Genomic DNA, 27,725 nt, shown 5'->3' on the forward strand with positions numbered 1-27,725 from the left:
AGGTGTTCATTTTTTACCTGTCTTCTTGTTGAAAAAAAATCAAATGAAATCTGTCCATCTAAACAACGGTCCATGCTGGTACTTCCTCTACCAATATTTTGAATTATTTTAATCTTAGCTGATACTGCTTTTTTTGTTTTGTAAGAAATTTAACCAATTTATCTGCAATTAATAATTCAGGTGGGAGAAAGATAAGTTCCAGGAGACTTTTGCTGAATTGATTACATTTCAAAAACATCAAAAGAAAAACTTACACAAACAATATGGTAGAAGTCATATTTATTGATAAAAATTAATATATCTGCTATAAAATTCGTAACAGTAATGCAACTGAATATTCATTTTGATGCATAAACCTGAATGTTACATACCAAATACAATACAGTAACACTGGTTTCCTCCCTATTTACATGTTTATGAAAATTGGTACGCAATCCATGTTAAAAGAACTTGTAATGGAGAATAGTTACATTAGAAAAATAATATTCTTGATAAAGCATTCTTGAGGACTCCAATCACATTTTCAGGCCTCTTTCAATAAGGCAAAAATCCCTGGTACAGCATATAACTTAATTTACAAAATACAATAACTTCAGACACATCTTCAAGTTTTCTTTTGGTATGCTTTTCCTCACTGTAAAATTACTCAGTTTTCTTACTAAACAGAAAGAATTTTCTATACCAAAACTTAATGAGTTCTACTACATATTACACATACATCGCTGTAGCTTAGCGACCATAACCGGGCAATCTTTCTCCTTAACTGTTTGCTCAATGAGCTTTTCTTAGATGTAGGACATGTAGCTTTTTGAAATCATTATGACTGTGGTATCTTCTCCAGTTTTCATAGGAAACAATCTGTCACATTTTGAAACTTTTTTTTAAATTTTATTTTATTTTAGGAACTGGTGCACAACTACATTTCCACTCACAAGAGAACGTCACAAATGTAACTAAAATTAGGCTTGGATAACTTTGAAAACATACTACTATGTGCCCAAACCCGAATTTCTTACTTTAATACTTTATACCCTGCCATGCTTTAGGAAGTCTTCTTCTGCATAGCTTCATTACTAGTCACAGTCAGACAGTTTTAATTCCTTCAAAGGCACAAAACTTCCACCTCTTTTCCAGTGTTGCTCCTACACCAGTGAATTCTTGTTTAAACATGCGTGGCAGTCTCATCAAAAGCATTTCTATCTCATTTGCAGAGATCTGAGAAAGAAACAAAAGTAAAATTAAAGTGAGAAAGCTGCTCTGTAGATTGGGAAGAGGAAACATTAGGAACAGAAATAAGGGGAGGGGGTCAGGGGAGCAGGGACAAGTGCAGGCCAGATGAAATCACCAAATCAAATTTTTTTTTTTTTTTTTTTTTTAACCTTAGCCTGAATTCCAAAGCAAGTGCAAATTCCTTGCAGGAATGATTCTGCTCTTGTAAGAGGCATACCACTGTAACACAATGACAAGTGCCATGCTGGAGCTGTGGTCACACAGTGTTGTATGAAGTCCCTCTAAGAACTACAGTCATGGGTATACTTGTGAGGAGGAAGAAGTAGATGACACTTTATTCTTCCTTCTCAGCCTATGAGCTCTTGAATTCTTCTCCCAGCTCCATCAGGTTTTCTCTTTCAAAAAAACTTTAATCAGCTCCCATTTGTTACTTAGGGCTGACTATCCATGGAGTCATCTTCTTCCAGTCTTACTCAGTTCAGCAGCCCCAGATAACTAAGCAGTAAAGTTCCCAATTCTGCATTGGTCAGGATGTTTTTATCATTTTAAAACTTTAATGACTGGTCACCTTCCTAATGGGAAAGATGCGCTCATTACAGCAAACATTTTCACAAAGGTAACCTTTCTGGCATGATCAGTAGAGAAGTCAAGAAATGAACAGTCATAGAAAGTGAATATTTATCCTACTACTACTGCTTCTAAAATGGTGAAAATGAAAAGAACAGCAAGCAAATGTATGGGTGTTGCCTGATAACCACAAATATTTTAATGGTTTGATAGGTTTCTCTAGCAATAAGGATATTTCTGTTTATTCATATTAGTAGGAACCTTCCATGGTGAAAACCTTTCTTTCTAAAAGAGTATATGAACATAAAATGTGCTAATTATACCTCAGTACACCCAAGGGAGGTGAGAAAATATCTACTGCCTCTTATTTTCCTCTAGAGGTTAGTGCAGCAGAAAGATTAAATGATTTGTTAAAGGTGGCACCAAAAATCAGTGTTGGAAGCAGTCTAAAGCCCCAGAATGATCAGATCTATCTTTTAAGTACTTACGTGGCAGTAATGGATATCTGGTTACTTTTGGGCAATATATATGAGATTTATATTGAGCCTTCAGCTCTCACGGGTATGCTGACCTTATCATTCCTGTTCAGGTAAAGAATGACAGGCTAATCATGGAAAGTAACTGAAATTATTCTCTGAGATTGCATCTCTGTATTGTGCTATTAGAAAGTAATTTTTTTTTCTACAAGCAGTTACTTCCAAAATAAACCAGTGAGGTCAAATTTTGCAGCTTGTGTTTATTATGCAGTAGCAGGCCCAGTGGTAGTTGCAGAGATGGGGACAATGCTCCTTCCATGAAGGTCCTGTTGGCAAGTTAAAGGTTTGATCCTGGCAGCCTCATAGAAGCCATCCTGTTACTAATGTGAGCAGAAATTCAAGGACTGAGCTCACAGTCGTTCACTTAAAGGGACTGCAGCAGTGCAGAGGGAGAAAGCTGAAGAGCTCAGTGGGCAGAAGCAAAGAGCATCAGGGCTGGAGCCCAAGGAGTCTGTATTTTAGATGATTGCTTTTATCACTCAAGAGATAAAGAGTTGGAGGGCTCATCCAGGGGAAAAAGCAGTTGAAACTTAGCCAAACACTGTTTTAAGGAAGGACTTGAAAGATAACTGAGGAGATTGGGCAGATTGAGTGCTGCAGGAACTGGGGACAAGATGAAGGAAAATGTACATGTGTCAGAGGCAGGGAATAGAGAAGAAGAAGAGAAATGGCTGCAGGTGTGAAGCTCTGGATGCATCAGGTCTTGATAATACCAGACATTTAAAAAAAATCGAAATTCACCAGTTTCTCACCTCTTTCTACCATCCTCATCCCCTACTCCCTGTTCATCCTCATTCCCTACTCACCATTGTGGGTGGCAGTAGACTGTAAAACATTAGCAAAACTGAATTTCCAAGACTTGAAGACAGTGCCTAAGAACTTCATTATCCTTCCTCGCTCATCAATGCAACCTGTCTTATTTCCAGTGGGCTTCTAGCTCAGGCTGTCCTCTGCTTCTATATTTTTTCATAGAAACAGAAGAAGGATCCAGGATCATGCAGAAGCATGAAGCAGGCTGTGAAAGCAAACCATCAAAGCAGCTGGAAGGTGATCTTAGCTATGGGCTGGAGGGGTTGTTCAGGAACAAAATATTACCAGGATCAAAGGAGTTGTGTTGGAAGAAGATCTTAGAAAGCACCATCATACAAGTATTGGCAGATGTGGGTCAGACCTGTGGCCGACCATAGGGTGACCCCTGCATCTGCTAAGTGTCTCTTGAAGCCTAGTATCCTGCAGAGTCGCTGTTTAGCACTTAGAGTAGCATTCACCTGATCAAAAGTGGCTGTTTCACAGTTGAACTTCTCACCCTTGACTTGCTTAATATTCAGTGCAGAGGAATAGGCCCTTTTGGGGCTTGATTTCATCTCATCCTACAGTAGATATTAGAAAGTAAGTCAAAGAATCTTATCCTATGGGTATATATTGACTATGGACTGTACAAACCAATGCATTAAACACTTTGCACGCTGTTGTGTGTTGGCCTCACTCACTTTTTTGTTGGCCACAGCTTCCCTGAATTTAGCAGAAAGATCACCTAATTCCTTTGTGAGGTCCTCTCTGCTTCCATGTGGGGACAAAGGACATGCTACATGGTCCACTCATATATTCATGAAAGGTTCAGTTCAGTGTGACTCATGACTAACAACTTTACAAAGAATGGGGAGTCATATCCAAAAATTCTGCACAGTTTGGTGGCCCTGGCTACACGAACCTCTTGTTTCACTTTCTTTCTCCTGAGCTGTATTTCACAATCATGTGTCATAAAATCATCTGCTAGTCTTTGCCATTTAAAGCTCTGCTCTTCTTTGCCATAAAGAATAGCTAAGCAGTGCAAGGCAAAGACCTCAACACAAGCACGTGCACTGTAATTTGCAAATGAATAAAGACTGCAAACCCCGAAGCCCCATATCCCATTATCTTTCTAATGGAAACGCATGAAGAGTTTAACCTGCAGTAAAGAATAATACAATATTTCTATAGAGAAAACAGATTTTGATTAAATTTTTTTACCCTAGAGTCCAACTGCTGCATGTAAGACCAAAGATATTCTATATTGGCTCCAAAAGGGTGGACGTGAAGAAATGTGGATATGATACCTGTATTAAAAACAAATGCACACAAAGTATTAAAACAACTTCAGACACGGTATCATTAAAATAGGCAAAATAATTCTGAATAGTCTATTCTTGCAGGTTTTTCAGTATGAATTATGATTCTTATTTTTCTTACACAACCCAATAAACATAACAAAATGGCACATTTTTAATACAGTCATAGTAACATGCTAAATACAATAGCTCATCTTCAGGAATGACAGCAGTTAGCAAGTAAGTGACCAGGATAATATACTGATGAATAAAGGAATTTCTAAACAAAGCCTTGCTGGAAGCATTTCAGCTACCAATTTTATGCTTGATTTACCAATATAAAATTGTGGATATTGCAATGGTAAAATTATTGCTTTTTTCCCCTTCACTGGATGCTCTGTTGTGAAAATGTTTCATATAATTGTGTCAGAAACCTCACTCCCTCAAATTTTTCTAGTAATTATGCTGATGCTGGTTATGAAAAGTGTTTAATCCGTATTACCCCTAACTGCTGCTGAAGAAAACACAAATCCTTTCTGACGTATTTTACTTTCTTTTAAAAGAGAGCCTGTTCTATCCTCATTGTTATTTTCAGGATAATTATAAAAGGTATGAGAATAAAAGTGGCTTAGGAGGAGTCAGGATCTAAGTCTAGAGATTTTTTCTGCAGTGAAAATCAAGTGACAACATTAATATTGTTGACCAGTGAAAACAAGATTTGGGGCATCAGTATTGCTATTAGAGGCACTACCATTTTCTTCTGTTCTAAACAAACAGTAAAAACAGAAAATGGCATGTGTGTTACTCGATGTTTGGGGAGAGTTGAACCGTAAGAATCAGAACAAATATTTTCAACTCTCTTTGGATGGGTTTCTTAGCTGAACCACCCTAGGGGAAGTTTCTTATACTTAAATCATAAACACCAGGATTAAAAATGCTTACAAATGACAAAAATGGGTCACTGTATCTTGTGTACTGCAGGCCATACTGCTTTCTTGATGCTGAATGAATTAGGATAATCTTGGATTTCATTTTTCCCCAAGTACTGGCCATGGTTGAAACTGATAAGCAATATTTAACTCATTTTAGATTGGCTTTGGAAAGAACACCTTTTTACTTCCCATGTTTTTCGAATAGCATTTACAGACCTGCATAGGGAGTGGTGTATTTTTAACTTTATATCATGGTGAGTCCTAGCAGCAGTAACCTTCTTTGTGCTGTGGATGACTGTAAGCAACCACACAAGAGCTTTAGAAGCAAAAGCCAAGACCATCACACTTGGATGGGTTGAATGGAAATCCAGTTTGTGTTCCTATCACATATTACCAGTGTCATTGCATTTGTTATGCAGTTCCCAAGACTTTTCAATTCAGAACGTTCAAAGATAGCCTTTTCATATATTGAACATAATAAGTAATTTGTAAATATTTTGTAGTTATTGACTGAAGTTCCAGGATAACTTTTTAGTAATTTTTATTTTCTTTTATGCTCTTTTCCTCCAAGATAATATTGTATTTTTTAAAATACAGACAAACTTAGTGAACAGATGGAGGCAAGGCCCATTTTTCCCTTATCACACCTCAGTATGCCCCATATGAAGAGATAACATGAATTTCATCTTGAGGAATCTTCTGCCTCTGAACTGCAACAATGAGCCAGTTGTGGGGATATTATGACCAGTAGTATCTGAACAGAGATTATTCTGTTTGTCTGAGTGTGTTACTGAACAACTGGGACACTGCCACCACTTCTTTCAGTCAAATAATGAGTGACCTACAAAAAAAAGCTTGTTATTCTGTTCTTAAAATCCTGTCCTTGCTGTCCTTCTCACAGAATAATCTTTGAATAGATCAAGTACTGTCTGCTGCAATTAAAAGTTCAAGATTGTATTATAACAAGCAGAATTCAACCAATTCATACATTTCTATACAACCCACTGTTCTGCATCTCACCAGTCACAGAGAGGTTTTGTACTAAGCCCTTTAAACATTTAAATACATTCTTCACTTTCAAATGACCTTCTCAGTCTAAACTGAATCTGTGAATTGCTGAATTTGTGCCTCAGCAATAAACCAGCAACTTTCCTGGTTTTAGGTTATGCAAATGAGTTGCATTGAAACAAACCAAGGTAGTTTTGGAGCTATCACCTACCAGGATACTGCTGATTTTGTGAAAAGACCAAACCAAAGAAATCAAACCTGTTCTTTGAGGTCAGCATTTCTGTTGCCATGCCACAGGGTACACTTTGGACCGTGAGCCTTCAGGCTACATGAAAACCTGCCCCACTGAAAACAAATGCCAAATATGCACAGGTATAAATGGGGCATGTTCCCTCCAAGGGTAGCATGGGTACAGCCAGTTCTGTGTGGCTAAATGCCTGATATCAGTTAGCTGGCCCACTGCCTATAAGCTTTAGCTTCAGGCCCTCTTTAAGAGTTTATTTTAAAGACTTTATTCTAGGTAAAGGATATGACAGTCCTTGTGGTATTCCTTATAAATATTCATATTGCTAATTCCCCCACCAAAAAATTGCTAATTCCCCCCCAAAAGCATAAATCTGGCTTGCTTAATACATGCAGTATACATATTTTTGCTTGGTAGTTTGCTAATATTATTTCCATCCCCTTCTCCTTCACCACTTGGTCTAATAATCATATAAAAAGCTATGCAATTCTAGGCTGCTAAATCTTCATGAAAATACAGTCTTCATAGATTCATGCTGCAAGTGTAAATACAGATCCTGCAAGTTTCTTCATACCTGAAATCCTTTCCTTGCAGAAATTGTTCAGAAAAGTTCACTTGTATTTTAGGATTCTCTTACTAAAACCCATTTTGAATACTGATGAAAAAAAATTATTTTTTTTTTTACTTTTATTAGCAAAAAGTTGTGGGTAAACACATGCAAAACAGGAACCTGTTAAAAGGCATTTTGTTCTCAGAAATCTTCTTTGGTGTTATCTTACCTATTAATAGTGCCTCTTTCTCTGATTTTAGACCCGGGCTTCGTTTCTCTAAGTTTTTTTCTCTGTCTTGGTTGACCAATGCTACTGTCAATACATTGATTTCCTATAAAGTTTAAAAAAACAAACAGGTGGTCATGTAGATTTCATTTACTTCAATTAAACGTGTATGCTTCCTTTCAACTCTATTAAAAAAAAAATCATTAATTCACATCTAAAGACAAGACAATTATAAATAATTGATTTGTTTGCAGAATATTAAGACACATTTAGAGCTACCTTTATGCCAAGAGCTGCCAAGAAGAGAAATTTTGCTTGTGGAGTAAGTAATAACTTTGTTGCTAGTGCTTCTTCATTATAACAGCTTGCGAAATTGTGCCATAAATTGTGAGGATGGTCAGAAAACTCACATTTTCCAACTATTAAAGCTGTAAACCAAGACTGCCTCTAGGGAACATAGATGGAAACATTCAGCTACAGTCATAAGAGTAAATTCAGCAGTCACTGTCAATGTTTCTAGACTACAACCTACTACAACAATGTCTACTAGACTACAACCATCTAGCCTGTTACACTCTTTGGCCAGCACCTAGCATGTCATCATGCCATCCCAAACAATTCTCAGGCTCGTTTTGGGGGTCACTACATTTCAAGAAGACCATTCTAGGTGGTTTGCATAAAGCTACCTTGTTAAGAGCACCGACATTACGGGCAATCAAATCAAGGCTCCTGCTCTGAGCTCTTTTTTTCTGCAACCAGGTGGCCTGAACCATCCAAATCTCAGCTGAGCAATCACATGTCAGATGCTCCATCAGAAGTACCCAGGCAGTTGTGTGACATAGACTGCTCTTATCCTGGTTATATGTGAAGTGAACAAATTATCTCCTTTTCCAAGGTATGTAAGTGAAATGTATTGCACAATACGGAAGCGCATACATGGGCTATTTCCTTGGAGCAACTGATAATGCAATAACTTGTTCCTTGGTGAGGCAATGACTCACACTGCTGAATCTGCTCTGTGAAATGCTCAGCAGTTCCGTGACAAATCTCAGAGGCAGACAGCATGGGGCTGGAGACATGATGGCAGGAGGTGAGACCGTGAAGGAATGGTGCTCTTGTTGTGTTTGAGGGTAAGCAGCTGGAGGTTGCATGGGACTGGGCAGCCTTAAATGCAAGCAGATTTGTATTATTCTGTGTAATGATGTGGCCCATTTAGAACATGCCCTCAGGGTGGTGTCTTGCTCCAAAATTCTTGGCAAGCATTTTTGGCAATAAAAGAGGGACACTGGGCTTGGGCTGCTCTAAGGCATTTCTGAAGGTGTGAATAATACATACTAAAATAGGCAAAAATGCAAAATATGTCAAATGTGCCTCTTTATAGATGACTAAAGGATTCACAACCTGTGAGATTGGTAAAAAGAATCAGGAACTTCCTCATTTTCAGTTGAAAAAATGAAAAAAAAAAACAAACAAACAACCAAACCAACAGAAAACACAACACAAACACACACAAAAAACCCCAAATCAGTGATGCAGTCTGTGCTGGCTCCAAGGAGCAGCTGCCAGGATAGGCAGTGCCTGATAGCTCAGACGCATCACGGGTTCAAATGTTCCCATGTGTTGTGAAGAGGAACAAATTTCCATGTGTCAGCTAAGAAACTCTATGTGCATATGAGTGACATACATGCATATATATGTGTGTTCTCAGCCCCCAGCAACAAGGGACTCTGACAGACCATTGAAGGAAGAGTGAGATCCATTGAGTTATCTGGGGTTTGTTGCATGTCTCCTGGCCAGAGATCTATGCGTAGTTGTGTACATGTAAGCTGGTCAGCCTCTTTAGTTAGTAGAAATGAAATAATTTTCTAGTTGTGTATTTTAGTTAAGGGAATCTGCAGTTTGAGAGTTGGCAGTGATCCTCCCTTAAAATAATGGCATTTCTGAGTGCTCTGGCAGTTACATCACCTTGACATTAACACTCCAGTAGTGTTGTAAGTCACAGGGCACATTATAGCAGCAGCAGCAGCAGCAGTATGCCCTAGGTTGTGCAGTACTGTTGATTCCCCTCCTGACAGAGCCAAAGGCTAATGCAAATACTGATCTACTGCTGGCCATGACATCAAAGAACAGTGAAAGAAAACCCAGGCAAGGAACAGAAATAAGAGAAGTGTTTACATGAATTTCTCCAACAGGGCAGTAATGACATGGGGGTTACAGATCAGAACAGAGATGGATGACAGATTTCGTGATACTGCAGCAGAAGAGCAGAGCAGCATATGCCACCAGAGCTTGTATAGGTTAAGATGTAACTTTGACTCCATCAGAGATAGAAAAGCAGTCTAAAAATAGCAATTCCTGGGAGGAGAAGGAGAGAGCAGAGATGTGTGTTTGATATAACAGGCCCCAAACCCAGCACTCTAGTAGTTTCAGGTGGGATTAGAAGTTCTGTCAAGCAGTGGTGCAGAGAAAGAAACTATAATCCCATTGGGAGTAACAAACAGATGGATTCTCATTTAATGCCTAGATTTGAGCCTGTGCAGAACATTTTGCATGATTTATAGGTCAGTGTAAATGGATGCTAAAGGAAGTCACATCAAGTCTTCCTTAGCTGTATGTTCGTACAGAGGATAAAAAAGTAAAAAATTGTTTATGGGGGAGCCTGAGGAAACGAGTGGCAAAGATAGATACCCAGCAAACCACTGGCTTTAGAAGAAGGTTTTGGGTTCTTGGAGGTTTGAAAAGGAGAGGTTTCTGCCATCCAAAACTACTTGCCTCAGAGAAGATAATAAATTAGACCACTTTGATGTATTCAGCTGCCAAAGGAAGTCTGCATTTGCCATGAGAAAATCCACGATGTGCATAGTCACATAAAGGATTCAGTAGCAATGCTGCTATGAATTAACAGTGATTTCAGAGAAATGGAATAGTTGTGTCTAAAAATTTAGTGTGAAATTCACCCAGAAACTAAGCTAATTATAGCGTAAGTGAAAACCTTAGGAATCTGACTACACATTGCAGATACAAATCTGGTACCTATAAATCCTCTACAACAAATCTTCATGCAGTTAATTTGCACTTTTTTAGAGGCATTACTTATGTCAAACCAGAAAAACAAGGATTTTAAGAGTACAAAGGTGAATGAGGAAATATGTAATTGGAAAAAAGGTTAGGTCACCTCTCTGACATGAGAAAAAGCTACTGATCACTAGATGCCTGAGGAAAATTACTTAATATATACTACATTACAGTATTTCCTTTCTTTCCTGGAGACCATTCTTTATTTGGAAAATTATATCTTCTGAGGCCCTAAGCAGTCTCCTTCAGCAGGTTTCATTATAAAAGGAATATTTTGCTACCATCTGTCAGTTACTGCATTAAAGGACAAGAACATAGCTGAGCATGGGCAATCCAGTATTGATTAGGAATGAACTGACCTTGCAAGAACTCAATGCATTTATGTGGAAGGCTTAATCCAGGTTAAATCACACCTGGAATCATTAGGGAGCTGGCCCTATTTATTATTCACAAATTATGTCAAGTATTGGAAAACATGGACCAATTTGATGATGACAGCTCGAGCTGCTCAGTGTGAAACTATTTTGTGTGATGGTCTTACTATTGCCAGCTTAGAGCTTTTCCTTGTAAATTACACTTTCATCCATCAGCAGATGATGGAAAGACATGAATTTCCCTCATAGGATTAACAAACTATGATTCTGCAAACATTCCTTGGGACCAACAATTTATTCAGGGCTCCCCGCTTTAGAACCAAAGAGGGAGAGACAGAGAGTCTTTCAGGAAAACTTTCAGGAGAATTTGCTGGATAAAACAATTTTATATAACATAATAATTTTATCACATGGACTATTCATTTCCACAACCAGATCTCTGACATCGCCACTGACACGGAGCTGATAGCTGTGGAGAGTCATATATGGCAGTTTCACACATGGCTATATAATGCCTGGTCGTGAGGTGAGAGAAGATTGGTTTTCATCATTCACTCATGTATCCTGGCTTCTTTTAGAAGAAACTGCAGAGGCATTGGCAAGTGGATTGCTCCAGAAGGTGCCTGGTCTCACTGCCCAGCATGGCCCACCACAGAGCAGTTGGGTCCTGCACTGGAGACACAGCAAATAAGAGAGTGACTCCTGAGACAAATGCACTTTACAGAAAGAGTAGAAGAGATGTGGTGACTTCCTACTTAAGATAGTCACGGATCCTGTAAGAAAAAAAGGCTAGCTCTGCATTCTAGGGCTCTAGCAGATCAGAAAGCCCCACATATTTAGGCTGGATGACTTGGGTCTTTCGCTCCTTCATTGGTTTCTTTTTTCCCCTATGGGAAAGTAAGATATTAAATAAAGAGTTCTCAATCTAGATATCACTAATCCTCTTCAGGTCAGTCTTGCACCACTGCAAAGAAGGCAGACAGAATATAAAATATTTGCCCTTGCCTGGAGTTTCTCTATTTAGCAGAAAAGTTTCTCTTTACCCTAAAATGTTCTGTGATCCTGAAAACATATGCTATCCAGCATCCTTAAAAAGGGGGGCAATGAGGACTTGCTGTCCCTCATAAACACTGAGTAAGAGCCAAACGAGGCTTGCACAGTAGCTGCCCTACCTGGAAACTCTTCCTGCCAGAGTGCAGTTCCATATCACCTGTTGTTCAGGACTCTACTTGAAAGGCAGAATGTGGGATTTAATGAATGTGACATTGAAGACCAGGATGCAATGGCAAATATCCAAAGAGATGAAATATTCACTCTCTGGGAAATCCAAATATTTGATAATTACCTTTAAATCTAGAGGGAATGGTGACTGCTTGCATACTGTCTTCAAAGACCTCATTCTCTTTGTTGTAGTATACAGGATTCTGCAGAGGGTGAGGGAGTAAAAATAATATTGTATCTTCTGAAAGACCATAAGCCTCTGGAAGAGTTTGCAGGATATGTTGGCATTTTTACTATATGCACAAAGCCAATTGTCTGAGGCATTAAAACAGTAGCAGAGTAAGATGTTTGTCACAGCAGGCATATGACAGAGCCACTATTGAATGTTGTTAGATGTAAGGGATATACCACGCTTTCTCATCAGTCAGGGGATTTATGAGGGAAAATGAGTAGGAGGAGAAAAAGCTATCTATCTGAAACATAAGCAAAAAACAGCAGGCCAGAGATATGCTGTAAGCTTGAAAATAAAAGGTAATTTTATGATTTTTGTAAAAGAAAGAGCCATGCACAGATACCAAGAAAGAGCCATCTGCAGTCCTTAAGGTCTTGAAAGGCATACTTCAGGTGTGTTTGGCCAAACTGCTTATTGAGGACCACACAGGTTTGACTGCAAACTTGGGTAGAAACTGGCCTGTGACATGAAGACTGCATTTATTTCATTTATATTCATTTATCTGTGAACCTCTTAAAATCTGGTATAGTTGGGTTTGCTTTGCTGGTCTTTCTAGAAATGTACTGAAGACCCACATCTGAAAATTTAATTTTGCTGTTTTAATCTGAATGAAGCTTAATTCAATTTCCAATCAAGTGAATGGAAGTCTTGCAATAGTTTCAATGCACATCAAGTCAGGTATCTTAAATTTATGGTGACATGCAAGTTTGAGATAGAGGACAACTTCTGACAGCTTAACATGGTTGTCACTTGAAAATGGGCTACTGTCCTTGCCTGTGTTCTTATCCACAGTAAATTCAAAATGATTCAGTCCAAGTTGAGCCAAACTACAGTGGAAAAGCTTATTCAAATGTAACTTAAATCAAATTTCCTTGCAAATCTGGCGATGTATGAGTACACTCACAGACAGTGACTGTGACTCACAGGATCACAGAATCCCAAAATCATGCAGATGACCTTGGGAGGTCTCTAGTCCAACCGCCTGCTCAAAGCAGGATCAGTTGCAGTGACAGAGCACATGGATGTGCAAAAAAAAAGGGTAATAGTCCAATGGCTGGATAAACCTCAGCAGTTTCTCTGCAAAATCCCAGTCCTGCACCATTATCAACAGATGAGTTCCTCCATCCCCTGCAGATGGGATTTTCCAACCACCATCACTTGCTCCATCCTCATCATGATACTTGTGATTAACGTCCTATCTCCACAAGCACAAAGGAGGACAGAGGCACCATTACAGATGGGGAAAGTCTGGTAACCTAATCAGAGAAAGCAGAATCCCTTGAACTAGCTCCTCCCAGGGCTGTTGCAGGAAAGAATCAGCCCTGGGGGTTGAACGTGATACCTATCAACACCAGTCCACCTCTCCAAAACATCTTACAGTCTGATGGGAGCACTGCTAAAAGAAATATGGGACTTGTTAGGGGATATAGGAGAAGAGCATTGTGGGTTGTACTAAACTTAGTTGAGTGCCCTTAGCACAGAAAGAAAAGGCAGGAAAAGGGAAGGATCATGGTGGTTTGGAAGGGGATAAAAGGGACTGGTTGCATGTAAACAGGTTGCTAGCCAGTTGTCTGGCCATTCTAGGCCCTGATCAGTGTATTAATCTGATTAAACTCAATTTCTCTTTTTCTGGGTAAGGGGCGTTCTATTCTGTGTGTATGGGGGTCTGTGAGGGGGTCTGAGCACAGCAGCTGGAGTGGGATCAGTAATCAGAGAGCCATGTGTCTGGGGTGCTGTAGTTACAGAGACCAAGACACCAACTAGGGACACCATAGGGTCTGGGGAATGACTAAATGAGCAGCTTGTGTGTGTGTGTGTATGTGTAAGGCAGGAGTCAGTTATGGGACACACTGAAGGTCAAAATCCAGTTTCTGGAGGGATTCACATTGTATATATGTGTAAGTCTGCACATGTATTTCCCGCTAATGGACCTTTATCCCGATCAGCCAGAAAGGGGACCAAAACGAGGCTGTTTGTGTACTTCAGTACTGTTCATGTTTATGAATGCTGAGTTTGTGTTGCTCTGTGTGGCTATGTGTATACGTATGCATGAGATCCATGTGTGGTATACATCTGTTTGTGCACATGCCCGTGGGGAGAGCATGCTCTGTGTAGTTGCAGGTTGATCACATGGAGGTCTGACCACCTTGTCAGGCTGCAGGATTCAGTGTCTCCCAAAAGCAGCAATACTTGATTTGGGCCAAATTTCTCTAATTCTTTACTTAATGGAGCTTGTTCCCCTTCACAGACTACTTAGAGCACTGTGCTGTGATGCGATGTGTGAAAATGTGGCTGAGTGTTTTAACTCTGAAAGTAATTTAAAATTCTCCATGAACACTGCATGTGTTACGCAGCTCTTCTTTCAGCATGTCCTGTTACAGTGACTGTTTCTGACTCTCCGCTGACTACTCCTCTAAAAATACTCTAATGACTAGAAAATTGCTCATAATCTTTGATTAATATAATTCTTTTGTTACTGCAAATGAATTATCTTGTGCTAGTGAATTAACTACTTCCTAGAAAGATTATATTTTACATGGTCCTGGCTCCCCATAGCCTAAGAACTGATTTTAGTGAAGTGGGTAGCATTAAGGCCTTGTGACACACTGTCTACATGCAGAGATTTCTTGGCCTTTTCTATGTGTACTGCGATAACTCAGTTTACTGTTAACAAATTACAGTGTTGTATCACATATGAAAACAATAAGGCAAGGAATGAGGCATCCAACCATCTGCCCATAACCAGAGCTCTCATAAGCAACTAGTGCAACTGTTAGAGTTAGCACCAGGTCAACAGTTCAGAAAAAAATTCCTTTGCTTTTCGGTACTTTTTTCCAGAGTCTCACAGGATCCTTCTCCTTCTACTATCTATCTTGTGATGCAGAAGGACATATTTTCCATATGCTGCACTGCTGGTGAATATAACTGGTCTATTATTAGAAATGATAGACACCAGGTGTCATCTTTTCATTCAGATCAAGCCTAAACTCAGTAACTTACTTTGTGCTATGCAAGAACCTAGTGCTGGTTTTGTCAGCAACAGCATATTGTAATCACTTTTAAAGTATACTCATACAGGAATTTACTTTTAAAATACACTAATCTAAAATTTACCATTATTGTAATTTTGAGAGTGCACTGCTATCAACAAATATACAGGTGACAACTTGAAAAATTATCTGGCATTAAAATTACAGGAACAACAACATAGAAAAATTAGAACAGTGAATGTAAGACCTTATGAATGAAAAACTTCAAATGGATGGATCTAAGACTTTGTCTGATTTAGCCTACATAATAGAAACATTTTTGGGACTGAAGATTAATTGTATTATGGTACTCTTGACATCCTATTTTCCTGATCCATTTGCAGAGAAATGCTTTTAACTTTTCATTACAAAGCTTTTACTATTATAACTTTCACCTGCTGAGTTAAGGCATCTAGCAATAATCTGAAAATCCTTTTCTCATTGAAATTATCTCTTTATATTTTTCTCGTATATGAGTACATTTATTTTATGGGAATGTACATATGCGAAATATGGATGACTACTATGAAAGTAAGTTACTTCATGCTTATTTTCAAAAATATGATCAGGTTGCTTCATTTTCTAAAGCTGGATTTATGTGTAGGCTCCTAAAGACTTAACACAGATGTTTATGTGATGTGAAGCTGGTTGCTTTGCAAGGGAAGAGGTAATTGTCATTTTGTGTTAGGGAATCTCAGCAGACAAATGGCTGGTTGAATGAAAGCATCACCTGCCCACCAGCTCTGGTGAAGCTGGTAGAAGCTTCATTGTAGAAGGGGATATTTCATGTTTACTTGAGACTGAGAATTTGTGAAAACCCTTTCAAATGGCCTTTAGCACAAATATTGCTTTAGCAATCTCTAGATTGATGCACTTCTAAAAGAAAAGTTAAAGAGAGAGAGGAAAAAAAAGATGGTTCATTTCCCTTCTGGGACTTGTAGAATTTTTGAAAATGTCTTTGTTGGAATAAAAAAAAAAGTAGCAGGCAGGGGAAACCAACCTTAAATGTTTTATGAGAGTTAGTGGTTTTCATCATGGATTTGTATTTGAAAGATATTAACTTCAGGTATCTGAAAACCCTGAGCAACCCTTATATTCACAGGAATCTCCACATCTGAATATGCAAAAATTACTTAAAAACAAACACTTTGGAATTCTCATTCCTTTGGAGTGCATCTTGCTGATGAACTCTTTTTGAGGGCATGTTCCTGAGAGGGACTTGGGGATGTTGTTTGACGAGAAGCTCAGCATGACTGAGCAGCGTGTGCTCCCAGGCCAGAAAGCCAAATGTATCCTGGGCTGCATCAAAAGCAGCATGGCCAGCAGGTTGAGGGAGGGAGTGCTATGCCCTGCTTTGGGATCTCCAACACAGGAAGGACATGGACCTGCTGGAGCAAGTCCAGAGGAGGGCCATGAAGATGATCAGAGGGCTGCAGCACCTCTCCTGTAAAGACAGGTCGAGACAATTCGGGTTGTTCAGCAGGATGAGGGATAATGGCTTTAAACTGAATGAGGGCAGGTTTAGATCAGATGCAAGGAAGAAATTCTTTACTGTGAGGGTGGTGAGACACTGGCACAGATTGCCTAGAGAAACTGTGGATGCCTCATCCCTGGAAGTATCCCAGGGCAGGCTGGATGGGGCTTTGAGCAACCTGGTCTATTGAAAGCTGTCCCCTTCCACTGCAAATCATTCCATGATTCTATGATTCTATGAAGAGTGGCACCTGGGATACTGAAGTTCCTTTCTCACTTCTGTCACTTTTTTCTGTGAAAGTAGGTTGGAAGGAATGTGAATGTGGTGTACAATCCCCAGGACTGCAGTAGCAGGCTTGTGGCTGAATCAGAGGTGGCCCATCATCCTTCAGGTGGTTGCGGGGGAGCCTGAGTGCTCTGACAAGCCAATCTGCCTTGTACACTGTGTGGGTTAAGCACACAGCTGCATATGTATAAGGCTGAATGTTATTTCTCACCAGAAATGACAGGATGACTCCTGTAAACGTGTGCAGTATAAATACCTGGGGAAAATGCTTTAGGATGAAAGGCTGCACATAATGATCAGATATTATTAAAATGTCAGGTAGCTCTGGGCATTGAAGAGCGGTGTCCCTGTGGAGCTTATATGAAATTTAAAGTCAAAAAACTTTTGTGATTTGCTGAGTGGGTGGCTGAATGGGTTTTATCATTGTATCTCAGAGTTCTCTTTCTCCTCCCTCAGATGATGGGAATTCACTGCAATCGAAAGCCAAGTTACTCTGACACTCTTAATTAGAGACAAGGGAAGTGGTGCGAATTCTTGCTGCACATTAACAAAAGGTTATTGCTGCTGCCTGGATCTGCTTCAGGTAGCACATTCTGTGTCAGAACATACCTTGGTCTACTCCCTGTTTACTCCCTTTAGGGTTCAATAATGGCTGAAACCTGAGAGACTGTGCCTTAGCCAGCACAGACATCTGCACCATGCTAATGTAACTCTATCTTCTAACCTGCTGAACCAGAGCTGGGGTGGCAAGTGGGGGAACTCAGGGAGACTTGATCTACCAGTGCATAAGAACTTCTGAAGGCTGAGCAGGCTCTTTGATAACATCTTAAACAGTCTGTTAAACTCCTGTTACTTTTCAGGCCTCGTGGTATTGAATTCAGGAGGTGGTCATTCCTCATGCCTGCTGCACTAAGTAGGAAAGCTGCTGATCTGTGAATGGTCACAGCTGCTTGAATCTATCATATTCCATGTGCCTTAAATTGAAGGAAATGAGAAGAAATGAGTGATGGAAGGGCAATAAATAAATGCATGGAATGCAAAAGGCAGGGAATAGAAAGAGGCACAGCCACTCCTCAACCTCTGATCCTGGCCCCACCAGGACAGAGGAATCTGAATACAGACAGTAAATGCAGACAGTCTAATCCCTGAGGGCTTTACACCCCACTCCATTCAGGGTACAGGGTCCTTGCACCTTCTTTTAATGACATAACACACCCACGATGAAAAATCAAACCCCACATCTCTCTCTCTTCAAGGAGCTATCCTCATCCCTGCACTGCACTATTATTCCTTCTTATTCTCTTGAGACAATCCACTTGCAAAGGGGAGCAGTTACAAAAAAAACGGGCTGGAGGGTGCACATAAGACCCTGCTCCTCTCTAGAAATGCAGTTTTGAAGCTTCTCAGGGCAGAGAAACCAACCACAACTTTTGGCATTCCCTGCAGGGGGAATCTTTGCCTGGCTTGTTGCAGCAGTGAATCTCAGTTAAGAACTGTCTTGTCTGTGATGAAGATTATCAGTGATTAACCATACTGTGCAAAAAGAGAGGACTAGGATGTAGTTAGGAATAACATCTCTTTCTGTGCAGTATAAAGTGAGCAATTTAGTGAAATGCTTGAAATATTTCAACCTGGATTTCAATCCCTGCTCAGTCAGGGATCATCTGGTCATCTGGTAGCTGCTTCAAAAGCAGAGAGAAAAATTAAACCAACAATCAACATTAAATGTAAGATACTTGGTTGAACTCAAGAAATGCTCTGATAACAGCTTCAAACATTCAAATGGAAAAATGAATCCCTACTTAATGTTACTGATTTCACATCTGGAGAAAAAACCATATAATACTGTGTCCAAGCTGTGGAAAATGCTAACTGAAGGCAGACAGAGAAATGAGGTCAAAGTCAGTGCTTTGTTCAAACAGTGGAACTCAAACAGAACAAAAAGCTGGTAAAAAGCTTGTGGTGAAATTGGTTTCACCCTCTGAGATATATTCATTTTATTATGTGTTGGTGATAATGAAGTAACCCTAAAAGTCTTCTGGCAAAATCCTGGCTTTTTAACTTGATGGGAATTTGATTATTGACTTACAACAAGTGTCAGGACTTTACCATGCAATTGCAATCTGGGTATTCAAAATGCTTCTGTGACCATGGTCCATCTCGCTTTGGTCTGAACTTGGAGCACTAATACTCTTGATTACCATTTTACAGCACTTTTGCAAAGGGTAGGAGTTATTCAAAGTAGCTATCTAAGGAAGGCAGATAGATGTCAAGAGAGAGCAACAAACTCCTAGAAGATTACTGAGTACTTCTGAAAGGAGACTTATATAACAGAAATCTCCCTTTCTCCATTAACAATAGAGCAACACCATGGATGTTAACCCTCCCACCCAAAAACCAGGGATATATTCACTGAGGCTACATAACTGTATTTGTATGCAGTGCCCTATCTATACTGAACTCAGAAGTGAGTAAAAGGTCTTTGATCAAAACATAGAAAGCCACTGAACTTGCAGAAATGGTAGAAGAATAAATTGTCTTCGTAGAGTTAGTCACAAAACACAGGATCAGCATTTTCAATTCACAAAATGGTCCCTACTGGGGCACAACACTCAAGCAAGATTATTTTTTTCATGTTGGGACTATTCAGGTGCCAAGAGTCTGGGAACATCCTGGAAGAGGATTAAATCTGAAATTATGATTGTCCATCGGTCATTGTTTTCTCTCCAGTTAAGACAGAGATGTGAATACAATATCATTATACGCAGCAATGAAGAGGAAATTGAAAGGGTGGCAGATTAGAAGCAAGAAGCAATCTCTTTCTAACCACAGGGCTAAAGGAAATAAGCACTCAGTGACAGCACCTCTGGCAGTCCTGGGTGTTGAAGTCTCTGTTAACACCAGGCCAGTATCTTGGGCTCTATGTACTGCCTAAGCCCAATATTTGGCCTTTCCTGACACAGAGTATAGCTGGGAAATGTCAACAGCCATAACAAATATTACTGCATGTACCTGGCAAGTCACTCATGAAACACCCTTATGACTCTGTACAGAGCCTTGTAAGATGGTTTTGCTTTCTGGAAATAACAGATGTACTAGCAACACACTGAAATTCCGGTGCCCCTCGCCCCTGCAGATTTGACTGTGAACAGCCATGCAGGGAATGTGACATTGCAATTGCTCCAGCCTCTTAGTCAACCTAGTTAATTCTCCAGAAAAAAAAAAAAAACGAGAAAAAAAATGAAGGTGGATTTATAGATTGGGAACCTGTAAATTACTTCAGGAGGGATATTTTCCTTTTTGCAAAGTTGTCCAGATCCTTGTTTCCCTTTCAGGATGGTCTCACACAATGCACATGTAAAAGGCACAACAGGATAGGTCTGAACATATATTTTCTGCTTTTTACTATGAAAAATATTTCCAGTAACAACATTTTCTAATGTAAAATATGATGCAGGCTAGTGCCATCAGGAGAAATCCTGAGGATTGCAGACACTAATCTTTTTAAGATTACAGTATGGGCTTTCTTGATACTTATGCAGTGTGCCTAAAGTTTCTCCTCTCCTTTCTAGGAGCCTAGTTTTCTTCAGAGTAAGTAATCTAAATATGCCATAGTGTGAAGATTAGATTGTGAGTTCAGTATACAGACATACAGTGCCATTTTTCCTTACGAACACCTCCCACTATTGCTTGGCCTGTAGAGGTATTTCATTTGCTAAATTCAACCCGTCAACTGTAACAAATATGTCCTAATCCCATTATATGCATCACAGTTCACTAACAACCATGTAGGAGCCACCAAGCCTTCTTCTCTTTGATCATTCCTGATTTGCACAGTGGCCAGGGGCAAGAACCATGGAGTCTGCTGAGAATACAGGTGGTGAGACAACCTGCAAGGCACAACACCTAAGTGCTACATATTTGATATAAACGACAATTGTTTAAAATATATCTCAGCTTCCATTTTACAAAGTTCATTGTTGTAGCAAATGCTTTAACATCAGTTCTTTCCCTCTATTTCTCTACTTCCACTTGTACTGCTAAGTTTTCTCTGATTTCATGGTGGCATTATTGTTGAATACAGAGCTGTGACTGTGACTCAGTAATTGTAACTGTCTGGACTCCTTCTTTGCCCTTAATTTAGGTATTGACTTTTTCCTTAAGAGTCATATGTTGCTATGAGATCAGCATGGGAAGGGCTCATGGAAAAGAGGGGCAGAAAATAGATTTTCTATCCTATGAAAAATCCAGGCATTTGAGGAACTCCTATAATTACAAACTGGATCAAAATACTACATTTTGAAAAATTTACCTTTAACCAAAGATTCTGAAATATATTTTTTTAGATATCTGGGAATGATGTACTGAAGTGCTCTCCTTACACAATCCAAATGTTTCCTTTTAAGCCTACTTCAACCTTTATAGTATATAAAATAAAACTTTCAAGCTCTTCTGTTTATCCAGCTACATATGAGCCAAAATGATAAAAGCTGAAGCATTCAGGTAATTTTCCTTCAAAATATTTCAATACTGCAGAACATTGTTTCATCCACATTTTTGGTGAGGAAGCAAGTTCCTTTAGAGAGTTTCTAAGCCATACATTTATATATTCCTTTAGGAAACCTACAGTCAACTATTGTACAATGACCAGTTTTTAGGCAGCGCATTTCAAGATCATCACTGGATTAATGTATTTTTGGTTTGCCAACAGAGTCTTTCAAAGGGGCAATGGGACACTGTGCAGACAGACTGCAGTTGCAGATTTGTTGGAGCTATCAGACAATATTGAATGTCTCCTGTCCAAATGCTGAGAGCTATGAGGCTCTATTGACTTCACTGCAGAAATGGACCCACAATGAATGAGTTTCAGGAAAGGATTAAAAAAAGGAGGACAACATTTCCTTATCACAAGGCAGTTCACAAAATTTGAGCCTTCCATTCAGGTTTAAAATAAAACTGTTTTCCTGGCTGAGCCATTAGATAACGTGTGGACTAAAATATATGTTAAAATATATTAGTGTTCAAACTGTTGCTAGTTCTCTTGTCTAGGAGGAAAATATTGTATATAATCAGTTTAGTTTTCATATATTTATGACAAAGCACAAGACTGCATGGTTTGGATGACAAATACAGCAGGAAAGTTTCCCTTTTTTCTCTCTCCCCTTATAGAAATTGCTATTTTGGCTACAATCATTAAGGGAATAACAGAAGCTCTTTTTTTTGGCAGCAGGTTTTAAAAACATGACCTTAACAGTCCTTTCATGTTGTTGGACAAAATAATGGTTCAATGAATTAATTTAGTCCTCTTGTGCAAATTAACTGTTTCCAAATTATACACCTATATAAATCACTTCACTCAGAACTGAAATATTGCCAGACTTGCCCACCTACAAGGTAGCAGCCACAGAAACAAATGGTATAACTTTGTAGCTTGAGTAATCCTGGACAGGACACTAAGGAAAAGCATTTCTTTTGCAGTCGTTTCCATGGTATCTTTAACACCCACATATAGCAAGTAGGACATTGGTTGTTAAAGTCTCATCCAAATAAATCCTACAAAGTAAATTGCATGGAACCCAATTTATCTACCTCAAAATGAAGTTTGCTGGGATTTGAACCTGTGGCTTCAAGAAAAAAACAGGCACTTCAAACCTGATGTGCAAATCATTCAGCCATTCTATCAGCTTTAAGACATAAACAGTAAATTTCAGACCATACACATGCATACATCTAAATCTGTACATAGACAGCTGTACCTACATTTGCTTGAGATTCATCATGCCCATTGATTTCTGCTAATTCCTTGGCGCTTTTTAACTGCAAAGAGGAACAAAAAACAAAACAGAACAAAACAAGCACATTACTTGAGTATTTCACACCGTTATCTTTGATTTATTTGAAAGAGCATTTTATAAAGCTTCCAATGAGAAAAACAGATGGAGCATATAATTCTAATGAGTTTTTGCTCAAACCATTTTGAAACCAACATACTTAGGGCTTGATAGGTTGGCAAAAAAAAAAAAAGGAAAAAAAGAAAAATAATAAGATCGGGTCATTATTTTTTAAATAATGAGATTAGAAAGTAGTTTCAAGGCTTAAAAAGTGTACAGAATTTGCTCTCAAGAATAATAAACAATTTATTTCCCCACTGTTGTTGCTATTAATTTAAACTTTACAATGTTTGCAAGTTGCTACTAGCTAAATAGTGTTTTGCTAACAATTACTTTTGAATTATATATTTTGAGCTGTTTAAGGTGCCAAAGTGCTACTATATGTTGTCTTTCTGAGGAAGCATCTAAATAACTCCTGGCTCCTGGATATGATGGAAAAGGAGGTGAGGAGAAGGACAGATCTTTTATTTAACCAGTGGCAGGAACAACTGAGGAGACACTGAAAATATATGACCTGAACCAAAATTTTTTTTCCCCTCCTGAATTAGCTTTTTGGGGAAAATCCAGGATTACACTGGGGATTGTAAAGACTGCTCTCAAGAGATTTTAGGAAAGTCCTAGCTTACTTCTCGAGCCACAGTGAAATATGCTGTCATTCATCCTGTGACTGGGCAAATGGAGCAAGGGGAGACACAGCAGCTCTCCTGAGCCTATAGGCCATGGAAGTTTGTACACTTAAGTGAAGATCCCAGAACCATTTGCTCTTTAGGTAAAGCTCTGAAAAGTCATGCTTTTATTCTAACTTAATTCAGAATAGATAGCTGGTGGCTGGGGGGAGGGATGGGGAACAATAAACAGAAGTTTCTCTGAATTCCTGTTTTTTGCCAAAGAAGCTGGACTTAATGTAACTGTTGATGCTTCAGCTGTGGCTCTGACTGAAAACAGTCCTAAAATCTGGGTGAAATGGAACTCTATTATGTATCGATTAGATGTCTGTCTCAGAAGTGTTGGTGAACTACCATCTTAGGGCAGCTAGGTTACTTACATCATATTTTTGCTATGTGGCAGCAACAGCTGAACTGAATGTGATTCAGTTTCCAACCTGTCACAGTTTCCAATTTGACTCTTAAGGTAAGCAGGCCATGATCTGTTCATACCTTACTATGCAGGGCTATAAACTGCACCAGTTCAGGAACTGCTGTTCAAACCACTAAAGCAGTCCTGGTGGACAGGAAGGGGACAACAGTTCCTGATAAAGTAGTACAAAGGATAGCTGGGGACTGCAAGTTCATCAGGTGTTCTGATTCAATTCACCGAAGCTCATCTTTCAATACCCTTAAAAAGTCTGCTTTATACTGACAGCAGGGTGGTGCATTTCCAATAAAGGCTACATGTTTTCCCTACACTGAAAAAGTAACCATCCTGTGAAATCACCCCACTGTGAGGATGGCTGGTAGGAACGAGCTAAGATAGCTACTTCCAGCCAAGCACCAGAATTAGGTATTTCTGCATCACAGTGTGACGGAAAGAGCTGTTTCCTGATTCTGCCAATTCTTCATTATAGAAATTCACCTCACATGAGCAGTCCTATTGGGTTCAGCTGAGTTACTCAGCTGAATATGAATTACTCATCTGCATGCCAGTGCCACATCCTGAGCGCTCAAGGAATGCTGCTCATCACTTACCTTTCGTCTTTCCTTTTCCAGGTTGATAAAGTGCTGTCACCCCTTGGTGACTGCTGGCTCTTGTCAATGCTTTGTATGTGTTCTGGTGACACACCACTCTCCCATCAGCCACATGTGCGTTTGACAGGAGAGTGGGCTCAGCCTCCAGCCTACATTGGTATGGCAGGCTTTCACCTCACCATGGTTTTCCAGCATCGTCACCCTGGCACTGCTTCACCAGTTAATGTAATGCAGAGAGGATGCTTGAGCCTTTCCACCTCTTTTATTGCATGCTACACTCTTAAAAGGATGCCAGAGCTCAGGCAAGTAGGTGCTAGCATCCATGGTCTAGACTAAGACCACTGAGGCAAGAGATGGAGGTGAACTAGTGGAGATAATGGTGGAAAACTTAAGGGTAGAAAGTGTGCAGCTGCATTACCAAAGGCTAAAGGGACGATGTCTCTTTTTTTTCCAATATTGTTTTTTTTTTCTAAATTAATATTTAAATTATATTCCTCTCTCACATGCTAAATAGAGAAATGTTGGAGTAGGAAGCTCAGAAAAAATATACAATATTGGAAAAACAGGACTTGCCTTACCCTCTAGGCTGACTCCATCGCAGGTAGGATGGCAAGTGTGATGTTACCAGCAGAGAGTTTGCTGAGGCAACACACTGAGCCAGTGCCAGTAACAAACAAGGGCCTACCTAGAAGGAGAAGCGATAAGGAGTCAGAAGTCTCTGATAAATCTAATGCTACAATGAGGTAGATCTGAGTCAAACAAGTGGACATGAATCCCTCAGACAACTAGAGCTGACAGTCATGTGCTGGATCTGATTCAGAAGCCTTTTGACTACAGCACTGCAAAATGGTGCACAAGCAAGCAGGACCTCTCCCGGAAGGACATCCCAGCCCAGATGTAACTGGGCTGGTGCATGGAGCAACCATGCTTGGACACAGCTGCACCTCTCTGTGCAAACATGCCCTCAGTAAGGCAAGGTGGGATCCTTCTGCCAACTTGGGATGAAAAGGCAGTTCTTAGCAAACCTATCAAAAAAACAAGCCATATGGTCAAGGCTGGAGTCCTGCACTATTTATTTTTGAAATAAAATAAATACCTGGCTCAGCTGAGTGATTTTCAATACCCATTGTGGATAAAACACACAGATAAGCTGTGGTGCTTGTAAAGGAAAGCTGTGAGCCTTGGAAAGTGGAGGGGTCATTACTGCTACAGCTCCTGCTGTTCTGGAAAGTTTTCGAACTTGTTCAGGGTTCTTGGAGAAGCACACTGGCTGCCTAACACTCTTTAGGAATTCTGGTTACTTACAGTCTTGGCCTTAGGCGTGTTTCAGAGCTAATTCTCAAGAGAAATGCAGATCCATCCTGCCTTTTTTCCAACTACTGTTTCGCCTGTCTGCCTAGCATGACTGCACATTTGATTTGCAATTAGTAGGAGTCTGCAGAGATTCAGAAGTCTGCCCTGGTGGTCCCTGCTGGGCCTCACATTGCAAGATCTTCCTATATGTTTTTGCAGCATTTAATTGCTACAAAGACATAAAATAACTTCATGCAATTTTTTTTTTAAAGTTCTTTATAGTGCTATAACTTGAATGCCATGTGACAATGGAAATGAGATGCACTTAACTCAAGAGACCTGGTGGATTCTGTGTTTAAAAAGATTCTTTCATTACCAAATCCATTCTTCTTCATTGCATTTTCTGTATTACACTCTTGCATCAGATTTCCTTTAAGTTACCTCTGTAACCATAAATGCTAAGAACATGTATCTGAACGTAAAAGCTTCCAGAATCTAAATTATTAGTTTGTAGAATATATTTGTCACTAGATATGGTCAAAGACAAATGTTAAATATGAAAAAATGTTACAGCTTTTGTAACAAGTATTACAAAAATCTGAAATAAGCATAATTTAGTTTTCCCAATATGTACATTAAGTCTATACATTTGTCTGATGACATATTCAGACATACATGCTGAAAAATCTTGAACAAAAGAACCATCAGCAGTTTGAATCTCTGCCATCTAAGCAATTCAGATCCCACGGACTTTAAACTGCAAATACTTAACTATGTCATCAAATATTTTAGCTCAAAGTTTATGCCAAAAGGATTAAAATAAGGTCCCAAAGCAGAGACTGCGGCTGTGCCACACAGGTGTGGATTTGCGATTTCAGTGTGTCCAAGCCATGTGGTCTATCAAGACAACATGTATTTGTGCACACTGTGCTTGCACACAATGCACTGTTTCTTTTCTACATTTACAGATTTAGGACCAGACTTTCTTTTTGCTGTGTAAGTATCCATCTTGCCATGCTTACAAAACAATACTATCAAATATACTTCTCAATGTCATAGAACATCGTAGCATTAAAGAAGGTGTGATAATCAGATTTACAGAGATTTGCTTCTCACTGCCAAAATAAGTGCATTAACTACTTTTTTAATGGCATTATGATAATGCCATTATTTTATATACTCATATAAAAATGAATTGCACAGGAGAGGCCAATACTTTTTTTTTTTTTTTTGAGTATCAATCTTAGAAGGAAGAAATGTTTTGTTTCAGGTATATTTAACTCACTCAATATTTTTTGTAAAGCCAGAGTGAAAACACACATCACTGGTATCTATGTCAAATACATAAGAGGAAATGTTATTCAAGACATGAATATCAGTATTGGATAGTATAAAATAAGGGTCCCTTTTCACTCTGTTTTCTCAAACTCTCTGTTAGCCTAATCAGAACAGACATACAGGTCACATAAGGTTATGTCTTGCTCACAGTATATTACATGGTCAGAATCCTGTGGATTTTGGAGGTGAAGCCATGAGACTTCCACCCTCTTAGCATGCTTAAACCAGCATTTTTCTCCTGCCAAACCACTCACCTGTTCCTGCAGGACTTTAAGCATTGCTTGAGTATGTGTTTGTTCCTCCTTTGCTTGCTCCAGTTCGGATTTTTTGTTATTTAATTCTTCCTGTATGCTCAACAATTGCTGCACAAAGAAAAGAAGTTTCTGGTTAGCATCGTCTGGATCCAAAGCAGTTTTAAATCCTCAGTTTGTTAAATCCTCATTTCAAA

The 27,725-nt window shown here is 39.3% G+C and overlaps 1 protein-coding gene across 12 annotated transcripts in view; it reads right to left on the bottom strand.

Moving 5' to 3' along the window:
* Nucleotides 1-262: 262 nt before the first annotated feature.
* The window catches only part of ENOX1 (ecto-NOX disulfide-thiol exchanger 1), a 361,706-nt gene continuing 334,243 nt past the window's right edge, over nt 263-27,725 (bottom strand). For all 12 annotated transcript variants that reach the window (XM_050331531.1, XM_050331528.1, XM_050331530.1 and 9 more), the window contains 5 exons: nt 27,532-27,639; nt 22,831-22,887; nt 7,384-7,486; nt 4,344-4,429; nt 263-1,215 (listed from right to left, as the gene is read on the bottom strand). In XM_050331531.1, the coding sequence (XP_050187488.1) occupies nt 1,084-1,215; nt 4,344-4,429; nt 7,384-7,486; nt 22,831-22,887; nt 27,532-27,639 (486 nt within the window). In that variant the 3' untranslated portion in view covers nt 263-1,083. The remainder of the gene's footprint in view (nt 1,216-4,343; nt 4,430-7,383; nt 7,487-22,830; nt 22,888-27,531; nt 27,640-27,725) is intronic.

This window comes from Myiozetetes cayanensis, unplaced genomic scaffold (assembly GCF_022539395.1).
Source record: "Myiozetetes cayanensis isolate MyiCay16 unplaced genomic scaffold, myiCay2020 scf5-8, whole genome shotgun sequence".
Lineage (NCBI taxonomy): Eukaryota > Metazoa > Chordata > Aves > Passeriformes > Tyrannidae > Myiozetetes > Myiozetetes cayanensis.